Below are 11,587 nucleotides of genomic sequence, written 5' to 3'. Positions count from 1 at the left end.
ACGATTTGTTTAAATTTATAAAATATTAATAATAAACAAGTAATATAAAAAAAGGAATAAAAAAGGATATTATATATTTCATATAGTCTGAGGATTTAAATTTTTAAAGTAAAATAAAACATAATTAAAACAGGAAGAGTATTCGATAAATCGTGATGTGATAAACTAAAGAGAAAAAAGAAATAAAAGATGATAAGAGTTACCATAGGGCAATAAAAATTTATTAAAATGCAATAAAAAATAAAAAATATAAATATAAGCGTGTAACTGGTGAAGCTCAAAGGTATTTTAGCACTCACGATATATATTCTTGAAGTTGTATATTATATATAAAAATAAATACATTTTTTTTTAATTTATCTTATATATAATTCATTCAATTTAATATTTTATTATATAAACTATTTAATATATATTTTTTATTTCTTATTATTGGAAACTAAAAGAGGAAAAGGTGCTTTAAAGGAAAATAATACGTAAAGGTCATTCTAAAAAATTATATAATTTCCTAGCTAATAATAATAATTAAATCCAAATAAGATTAGCATTCACATGTGTGTGCTAAAGAGAATAAATATGTGGTATTATGATATAATTCATAATATGTATATCATGTATTTATGTATAGAATTAAGTGTAACAATATATTTATTTGCATATGCTTATTATATAGAAGGCTATAAAGGAAATATAATAACAGTATAGAGCCATTAATAATTACAAAATATGTGAATATACCAGAAGGAAATTTTAAACATTCCCAATAAATACTTTTTAAAATATTTCGAATTAATATATTTTAACACATTTTTATTTCAACCTTTTAGTAAAGAAAAAATGATCACTTGTGGTCTTTATATATAACTAAGACCCGTTTATCATGTCCATATTACATTCTTAATTTTTTCCCTTCCTTACCTTTATTCATTGTTTAAGACATACTTAAATTTTTAATATATAAAAAAGTAACTTATTACAAGTTATTTTTTAACTATACCAATACAAATTATAATAGAAATTACTAAACCATTCAAAATATACTACTTTATACATGGAAGTGTTTTATTGAAAATGGGGAAAGACGGATAATTTTAATTTCAAGAGGTTATTCACAATTTTATAAAAAATTGTATAAATTGATATATATTGATGGTGCTTGGAAAAAGTTATAAGAACCAAAGGAAACTATACTAATAATATTTCATGCATTATATTTTATTCCTCCTATATTTTTTTTAATGGCCTTTTGTCCTCTTTAAAAGATAATTTACTTAATATGAAAAATAAACAATATATATTTTTCATTTTAATATATACAAAGGACAAATATTAAATGAATATAAGCTAATTGGTGTGTAAAACATAGCATCAATGTTTTTTATTTTAGCATTCAAATGGGGTTTCGTTGCTTTTTAATTTTTTTGTCTCGATATTATTACAAATAGGGAAAATTTTTTAAATGGAAAATTGAAAATCGTTGTTAAAATAAATGTATATATAGTTTGCTCATAAAAAAGTGGTGTTCGTCACAAATTTTTACATAATAAAATATTTTTACTGGAAAAAAATATATTCGTCAACAAAATCGTGGCACAAAAATATACTAATACTATTGAAGGAGGGTATATCATGCATTTGATTTTTTTTTTTTTAATTATATATGTTTCGGCAAGCTACATATTTTCAATCATGAATTCAATTTCCATATATATATTTTTTCCATATATTTTATTTTAAAAATATAAAGTTCATTTCCTATATGTATAAGCAACATGTAAAAAAATAGCACTTTTAAAGCGGGATAATTATATAATTTTCTCATATAATTATATTTATAAATATGCCAATAAATATATATATTTCTTTTAATTGAAAAATTCGAAAAATAACAACTGCTATGCTGATAGATTTTTGTATTTAAAACATGTACTATATGCATTTACTTCCTTTACATATATAATTATGTAAAATAAAATACATTAATATGTATAAATATTTAAAGATAAAAAAATTATGTTATAGCAATATATATGTATGTAAATTTCTATAACAATAGCAACCAATTTAGCCATCTATATATTCCTCGATATATAGATAGGCATATACAGTGAAAAACATACCAAATGCTAAAGGGACATATAACATAAACAGAATAAAATAATTAAATGAATAGTTCACACATATAAAATAAGGATATATATATGCATATATATAATGGGAGATTATTTAAAAACAGGATCAGTAAATTATGATTTAGAAATATTAAAAAAAAAACCTGATAAAAAATTATCCTTTGATAAACAAAATTTATACCTACAAGGATATGGAAGACAATGGGGTGAAAAATTAGTATACAGTGTTGGATTAGCCTATGGTTCGGGTATGGCATAAATATAAGTCAACTTTTTTTATTTGTATTATGTATAAGAAAATATATATTAAATTAGTTTGATATGAAAAATGCTAACGAACCCAATAAAGAACAATCGTTATACAAAATAAAATACCTATATGCATATACAAGCTATAATGAGAAAAACACAAGCTTGCTATATATATGTATATATATATATATATTATAATTACACACAAAATAATGATTTTAATTTTTTTTTATAGGTTTAATGTTAGGAGGAGGGTGTGGTTTATTAAGTGGAATTGTGAAGGGAGGAAAAACCAAAAAACTTTTTTTAAATTCAGTTTTAAATTCTACGACTGTTATTGGACCAAATGTTGCTAACCAAATGGCATCACTTACTATGATATATTATGCCTTAAATAATTTTGTTAAGTTATTTACAAGAAATGATGAACTTTATAATTCATCAATTGCAGGCTTTTTTACTGGGTGTATATATAAAAGTTCATCAAGCTATAAAATTATGGGAAGCTATTCAATACTTTCATCAGCTGCCTTTTCTCTTATAGATTATGGATTTAAAAAAGGTTATATTTAGACTTTTTTTTTTATTGGAATGTGTATTATTTTTCAAGTTTATTTTAATATATTATGCTCATATGCATAAGCTTATTTATTTTTATAATTAATTATTTCTTAATTTTTATGAAATATTATACTAATTTGTAATATTGTGTAATTAATTTATATTTTTCCAAAGCTTAGGGATGAAAAAATATATATATAATATAATATATATTCCCTAGCTTCCTTTTTTTTTATTATAATTTTTAAAAAAGCACCATAAATAAAATTTAATTTACATTGTGTAATATATCCTTCATATTTTCTTTTTTGAACATATTTTTTTATATGTATTATTTTTAAACTTAACAACATTTTTTATTGTATTAGTCTAAAATATATAAAAATAAATTAATAATAAAAATATCTAACTTAGCATAGCACATTAAGCTTGGGAAAAAAAAAAGTAAAAAAATATTCCATAGAAATGATCTTTTTTGGCACTATTACTTATGCCATGTATGTATATATATATATCATAAAAAATTTATATTTTCTTTTTATTTATAATTATTTTATATTTTTGTTTTGTTAAAGTATCTACAATTAAAATGGAAAAATACAAATGTATTAATAAATTGTTTGAAAACTGTTAGGAAAAATTGTTAGAAGTTTTTCCAAAATAATATACATAAATATGCCATAATATAATTTTATTGCCTATGTAAGCATGATAATATTATGATGCTTATATTTTACAATTAAGCTTTCACAAATGTTTTTTAAAATATATAATAAAAAAAAAATTATATTTTAACATATTTCCAAACAGATATAAGAAAATACACATTTTATCTAAAAGCTTAAATATATATAATGTGTAAATAGAAGTAAAGCATCCAAGGGGAAATAAAAAATATGCGCGTTTTTGAAACGGGCATGCGATGATACACATGAATATTTGCATTTTTTTTTTTTTTGATTTATTTATTGAATTTTTTGATGTAAAAGGGAAAGAAATATCTTTCTAGCTTTTTATGATCTTCCTGTACTATTATTTAGTTATACAGGACCCATATTTACATTTTTTTTATTGTATTTGAATTAAGCCATTGTTTTATTTTTTTTTTTATATTACACAAATTGGTTGCTTTAACCAGCCAATCCTGTTAAGCATATTCATTTCGATGCTCGATGCGGAATTTATATTTTACCAGCATATATAGTGATGTATATATATACTAGTTTTTCTTTTGATTGAGACATACAAAAATATGCATATACCCCTTATACAATTATTTCTTTATATAATGAAATAGTTGTATAATACATTTGTTAATTTATGCATCTGTTTAAATAAATATATATATATACTGTTTTTTTATTCACTATTTCATTGTTTGATATTACCATTTAATATGCAAAACACCGAGACAAATGAAAAAAAAGTATCGATGAATAGTTGGGTTAAAGAACTTCAAGGAGCTTACTCTAATATTTTAATTTCAGGAAGCAAAGGCATATCATATTTGAGCTCATCTTTCAATGGCGATCAAAGTTTACCATCCAATGATACAGAAAATGTGAATAAAAATCGTAGCAATAGTGATAGTAATTCATTGGGAGGAAATGATAAAATACAAAATGAAAATGAAGTAGTTAGTATATCTGAAAAAAGAAAAATAATTTTTGAAGTATATAAAAAATATCATTTTATTGAAATGACAAAATTTCATACAAGCCGAGAAAAATATACTACCAACTTTTTGAACTTCCTTGAAGGAATAAATGAGAAAATGAGTGAAGCATTAAAACATGGTGAATATAATATACATAATTTAAATAAATTTTTTAAAGAATTTTTAAGAAATGATACAAATTATTATAAAAGTACATCATTAGGAAGTAATCGAGGGAATAGTTCGTCTAAAAGTTTTATGAATATGCCAAGCAATGATGATTGTTGTGATCATTCCCATTCAAATTTAGAGACAGAAAATGATCACATCCCCCCTTATAAAAAAGATAGTCAAATAGGTAATATAATGAAAAGTAATGATTATTTTACAAATATAGATAAACACAAAAATATAAATAATTCAAACAGTAAAGAACCCGACAATCTATATGAATATAAAAAAAATAATTCGAATTCCTCAAAAATTAGCATTGATTCTGATAAAAGAATAAATGAACAAACTGACTATGTAAAAACAAATGAGGCGAGTACCTTTTGTAATATTGTCCCAACTAGTTATGAAAAAAAAAAGAAACCTAATGAAATGCTTATTTTTTTAGATAAAGTAATAGATGTAGATGCAAATAACTACAATTATTCCCATACCATTATTAATGATTGGGCTCATTTTGGGTTCATAAACTATACAAAAGTGATGAATAATATGAAAGCAAGTAGAAATTTAATAGACAGCGAAATATGCCAAAAATATTTAATCATATTAAAAGATAGTTATATAAAAGAAGAAGAAAATATAATTGCACAATTAAAAAAAAAAAAAAGTGAATTTTTAAAACAAATAGATGCATGTAAAGTGTGTTGGAAATATTTTGAAAATAGTTATTCAAACTCAGAACAAATGAGATCCGATCGCACAAAAAGTTCAAAAAAAAATAAATGCTCATGGTTATGTCAACGAAAATATTTAAATAATGTAAAAAAATTAATACAAATTCAAACTGATTATTTAGATATTATATGTGAAGCTATACAAATATTTTTTCAACTTAATGAATGGAAAAAAACTTCAATAAAAGATATATTATGTTCTTATATATTATTATATAAAAGTTTCTTAAACATATATATAAATAATATTAATATATTATATGGCTCAATATTACAAGAAACAAATATTGAAATATCTCAATTTAATAATTTAAAAACAATAACAGATGTGGATGAATATAATAATGATAATGAAAATATGATAAGACAAATACATCCTTTTAAATTTGATAAAAATATAAAAAGTGATGATATTCCTAAATTTCAAAATGCCTTAAATTTAATTAATAATAAAATAATATTTTTTAACAAAGAATATAATATACGATCCACACTTTGTCTATTTTGTTCAAATATTAAAGGCCATCTAACTAATGCTGGAATTTTTAATAAATATATTGAAGGAATATTAGTTATTACTTGGGATAAATTTATTCATTTTTATACTACTCCCGATGATGCTTCACCACAATGGACTTATCACATCAATGAAATAGAGATCAAACGTACTAGAGCTATTAAAAGTAAAAAAAGTATAAATACAGAGAATTCCAATAATGATTCTAAAGATAAAAATGGAAATGGTGAAGAAAATAATATTAAAAATGGGCCTGATTGTTTCCCATCTAATTCTAGCCAAAATATGAATAATGATTCCCCAAAAAAAGAACCCATTCCAGAGGATGAAAATGACAAGGAAAAAAAAGAGATATCAGAAACTGCATCTGATAGATCATCCATTGATCAGTCACAAATTAATGATAATGAGTTAGGTATTCAAATTCGAGAAAAAAGAAAACTTTTACGTATTAGTGGATGGTCCATCATTTTTAGATGCAACACTACAGATATAACAGATATTTGTTATGAATTAATGAGTAATCATTTAAATTCACATTATTATAAAGAAGACTTATCATTTTTTTCAAATTTTTTTAATATTATTTCAAATGGTGAAATACAAAATGAATTATTATTTACTACAGAAATGAATAATATATACATTCAAAATAATGATGATATATCCACTGATAAAATATATTCAGGAAACAGTGAAGAAAATATTAAAAGTCATAATATTTATCAAAACTTTTCAAATAGCCAACCTTCTTCCCTAAGCCCTGAAAAAAATGATGGATCACAACTTTATGGAAAAAATATCCAAAATAGTTAGGACAAAAGATATAATGAATATTATTCGAGCCCCCCAAAAAAAATAACTTATCTTTCAACACTGATAATAATAGAAATATAAAAAATTAAAATTAAACCCATAAGCAATTAATAAATGATTTTAATAAAAAAAAAATATATTAGTCCAAAAATGATAACTCAAACGACTATGTAAATTACTAAAGAAAAATTTAACCAACCAACTAAACAAGAAGTCATAAAGATACACTTATATTTGACAATAAAAAGGGAAATAGTAAAAAAAAAGCATCTTTATGTTTATCTGAAAATAGTTTGAACAAAATTCTTTGCACAAGAATACACACATAAATTTACCGCTTTAAATAAATTAACTGTTTCTAGTGTTTGTCTATTTTAGAATCAAACATTTTTTTTATTAAAATGGTAAAATAATCAATTAAGTGGCATTGAGTTATAATATTTCTCTACATTTTTTTTTGTTTTTATTAACCTTATATAATTTTATACAGAAATCATAATATTTACCGGGGACAAAAATATGGAAATGTTTTTTTTTAGTCATATTTTTGAACTTATTTTGAATTATCTTAAATATAAATATGTATTTTCATATACTACATTATTTTACTTGTATAAAATTTTTGTTTGAGCAATGTATAATATGAATTGCATAATATATTTGTAATTTTTACTTTTGTATATTTTTACAAATTTAGAAACGTATGCTAACAACGACAGAAACAAGTAACACTTATTCATAATTATTAAAAAAAAAAATAGTTTAACTATATAAATCTATAGAATCAAAAATAGTCATAATAAATATGTGTAATGCATAATATATAATAAAAAGACATTAAAATTAATTTATTTTTATTATATCTATTTCCCTTATTGTGGTACAAACAAATTATAAGCTAAAAGAAAGGAATAAAAAAATAGATGCTTAATTGTTTTACCCATATATATATCATACATCCTTAGAACATTCTCAACCTCTATAATACCTGAAATATTTTTTAGCTTACTAATCAATGCTAAAGCCTTTATTAATTTATCTTTAGATCAAATTGTAGAAAATTTTAACTTCTTTCTGGATTAGAATGTTGTGAACAGCTTTTAACAAAATTTAGAGGAAAATTAAATCTAATGTTATTATCATATTTATTTATTTTTTTTATTTTATTAGTAAAACATTTTTCACTATCTAAATTATCTACAACAGGCTCCTCACATATATCATCATACTCATCTAAATTTTTACTTACACGATTTTTACTTTCACAATTTTTAGAATCATTTGCATCTGACAATGGGAACTCATTTTGTGTGGGTTCGTTATCTTGATCGTCTGATTCATCATTTACAACATCAAACTCATTTAGTTCATGCTTTATTAGTTCATTATTTTCGAGTAACATTCCAAATTCTATTAGTTTGTTTTCAATATTATCTAGGTGTTGTTTTGTTTTTTTATTTGAAATGGTATTATTTCCTTCTTCCACATCTATTTCATTTAAAGTAGTATTAGAATCTACAACAGCATCTATATCATACTTATTTGGCTGTGATTCTTCTTTTTGTTCATTATAATTTATTTTTTCTTCCTTCATATTTATATTTGGTTTTGACACTTCGGCTATTTCTTCATTTTCTTTATCAAAATAGGATGTATTTTCTATACTTGGATTGATCAAAACATTTTTTTCCACATCCCCATGAGGTATTTCATAATTATACACATCATTAAATTTAGACAAAAATAGATTATTTCTACATATTTGTATTTTTTTTTTCTTTTTTTTTTCTTCATGATTACACATTTTTTTATAACATGATTTGTACAAAATTTTAATATTATTATTTGAATGTTTCAGTTTGTTTATTTCCGAATTTTTTGATTCTACTTCTCTTTTTAATTTTTCTATTACATTATATAGTTCATCAATTTTATTTTTATTTTCATTACTAATTTGGGGCATTTTAGATGATAAAATAATACGATTTTTTTGTTCTTTTTTAGTTTTACATTTCAGTGTTTTTGCTTCAATAAAATTGTCTACATTATCTGTAACAGACTCATTCATTTCATCTAAACTTATTTCTTTCTGTATATTTATTTTTTTTGTATCACTATTACTTTGAAAATTTTCACTCGTTTTGTGGTTATCATCTGATGGTGGGTTCATACTTTTTTTTATCATCTCTATATCAAGATAGTTTTCTTTATTTTTTACATTTATATTATTTAAAACAGTTTTATGGGTACTACTATTTGATTTATTTGTCATATTAAAAGTTATGTTATTTAATTCTTTTTCAGTTTGAATATGCTCATCATAAGTATTATTTTGTATTGAACTTTTTTCATATACTTGATTGTTATCATAATTTTTAGAAATTTTTTTGCATTTATTTTTTTTTCGGACTTCTAAATTTCCGATTTTGTAACTTGGGCATTTCTTTTTATTGATTATGTTTTCTGCACCTTTGTCTAAATCTTTGGATCTATGATATATAATTCTTGCTTTTATTTCTTTTGGGTTAAATATATTTTTTGTATATTTCATTGAGTAGGAGTTTTGAATAAAAACATATAGTTGTCTAATCATGTCTTCTAAATATTTAATTTTTTCTTTAAATGTTATAATTTCATTTATTGGTAAAAGATCTATAAATAATTTAGGACAATAAATTTTATAGTTCATAAAAATTTTGGGTTTAAGTATATTTATTTCTTGTTTATTGATTGGTATAATTTGAGAATGCATAAAATGTTTATGATTGATACTTTCTTTTTTTTCATTTGAAACTAAAATAAACATTCCACCATCCATTCCTAATTTTAAAACATTTTTTAAACATATATATGAATAACCTATTTCTTTATAATTATTTAAATATATAAATTTTATTAAATCTTCATCTTTTATACTTATCATTTTATTTCGTATTTTATTAATTATTTGTTCATTATTTGTTTTATTCATTTTTTGTATAATCACATTAAAAGTTTGAGGATACTCATTTATATAGACACTTTTTAAAATCCTATTTCCCATCTCTACTATTATTTGAGTTACAAAATTCATTAATATTGGTTTATATATTTTAAAATCGATTGATATATTATCTGATATATTTCCTTTTGAAAATTGAATATTTTTATCATTACTATTAAAGTTATAATCATTAATACAAACTTGGGACTCTTCCATTTTTTTGTCAATTTCATCAGAAATATTTCGGTTTATACTTATATTATAATCCATATATTTTGAGGTGTGTTTATTTTTTGTTTTAACACTTTTATCTATTTCATTTAGTTCGATTTTTTCCATTAAACGATATACTTCTTTATTTTTTTCTTTCATTTTTCTCTCTGATTCAAATTGTGTTACATCTATGTCTACAATTTCTTTTCCCATATGTTTGGTGTCCTCTTTTTTATGCTCTTCATCAAATTTTATTTCGATACATTGTGCATCATAAATGTCTAGAAACAATTTATTATAATTATCCTTTTTGTTTTTATATTCATTGTTTGTATCTATTTCATCTAATGATGACCCCTTTTTTGGCTTCTCATTAAGTTGGTAAAATTTATTATCAAAGAGTTGACTAATTTTTCGATTTTTTGAATTGTCTATAGTTAAAATTTTATTATTTTTTTTTAAGTTTTTTTTTCTTTCCTCTCCTTGTTCTAAATTACAATTCTCTATATCAACTATATTTTCAATTTTAGGAAATATCATTTTTTCTTTCTTGCCATATTTATGCTTTTTATTATACTTGTTATATATATAACTAGAATCGATCAAATTATCCCAATAATTCTCTTTTTTATCTTTTAAACGTAAACCTCTAACATTTTTAAATTTGATATTATTATTGTTAAGACATATAGATTTATTTTTTAATTCATCTAAATTATTTATATCAAATTCGGAGTTAAAATTATCAACCCATTTCTTTTGAATTCCTTTCCCTTTCATAACTTTGCAATTAACTATATTTGATTTACAACGCTTTTTAAAATACTCTTTTTCAATATTCTCGTTACAATATGCACTACTCGTTCTTGTTAGATTTTCTTTTTTCAATCTGAGATTACTTTTTATTACATCTCTTGGTCTTAAAAAATATTTTTCTGTTTTTATATTTTTGTTTTTATCTTCGAATTCATCCTCTTTTTCTTCATACTTCCCTTTATGCTCCTTAGTACTAGAACATATTTTGTCTACCAATTCAGTGGAAGTTTTATTTTCTATATTTAATGATGCATTTATTTCAACTATGCTGTTATTATCTTTTATATTCATCGATTTATTATTCCGTCCTTTCCTATTCATATATAAACTATTATACGGATTATTTTTTAATATATTATTATGTATATCAGTGTATTTATCTATTTTGAAGTTACATACATTTTCATGATTGTTTACACCTTTTTTTATTTCCTTGACTTTTCCCAATGACCTTAATATATTTATAGGATTATTTTCATTTTTCATTTCTTTACATAATAAATAAATATCCTTTTCCTTATTATAAACACTTGTGTCATACCATGAATTATTTGAAACCCTCTTGAAATGGGCACCAGTTTTATTTTTTGGTGTATCACATTCTGGCTTATCACAATATTTGGGTTTAAATTCATATTTACGAAAAATATTTTTTCTGAAAAATGAGTTTATATATATATCATCATCCTTATTTTCGAAGTGATATAATTTATGCATACTATTCATCTTGCT

General features: G+C 22.1%; 3 protein-coding genes across 3 annotated transcripts; 2 read left to right on the top strand and 1 right to left on the bottom strand.

Annotated features, from left to right (window-relative positions):
- Positions 1-2,214: 2,214 nt before the first annotated feature.
- PVVCY_1103370 (mitochondrial import inner membrane translocase subunit TIM23, putative) lies at positions 2,215-2,957 on the top strand (the record flags this gene model as incomplete). Its single annotated transcript, XM_008626041.1, has 2 exons — positions 2,215-2,380; positions 2,620-2,957. The coding sequence occupies 2 exons, from the start codon at positions 2,215-2,217 to the stop codon at positions 2,955-2,957; spliced, it is 504 nt and encodes a 167-aa protein (XP_008624263.1).
- A 1,384-nt stretch (positions 2,958-4,341) lies between these two features.
- Positions 4,342-6,843, top strand: PVVCY_1103360 (conserved Plasmodium protein, unknown function; the record flags this gene model as incomplete). Its single annotated transcript, XM_008626042.1, has 1 exon — positions 4,342-6,843. The coding sequence occupies one exon, from the start codon at positions 4,342-4,344 to the stop codon at positions 6,841-6,843; it is 2,502 nt and encodes an 833-aa protein (XP_008624264.1).
- Positions 6,844-7,906: 1,063 nt separating this feature from the next.
- PVVCY_1103350 (conserved Plasmodium protein, unknown function) lies at positions 7,907-11,581 on the bottom strand (the record flags this gene model as incomplete). The annotated part of the gene is made up of 1 exon (XM_008626043.1): positions 7,907-11,581. One exon carries the CDS (start codon positions 11,579-11,581, stop codon positions 7,907-7,909), a length of 3,675 nt encoding a protein of 1,224 aa, XP_008624265.1.
- Positions 11,582-11,587: the final 6 nt, after the last annotated feature.

Source organism: Plasmodium vinckei (genome assembly GCF_900681995.1).
Source record: "Plasmodium vinckei vinckei genome assembly, chromosome: PVVCY_11".
In the NCBI taxonomy this organism is placed as follows: domain Eukaryota; phylum Apicomplexa; class Aconoidasida; order Haemosporida; family Plasmodiidae; genus Plasmodium; species Plasmodium vinckei.
The sequence above is the reverse complement of the archived record's forward strand: the minus strand, read 5'-3'. Positions and strand labels throughout refer to the sequence as shown.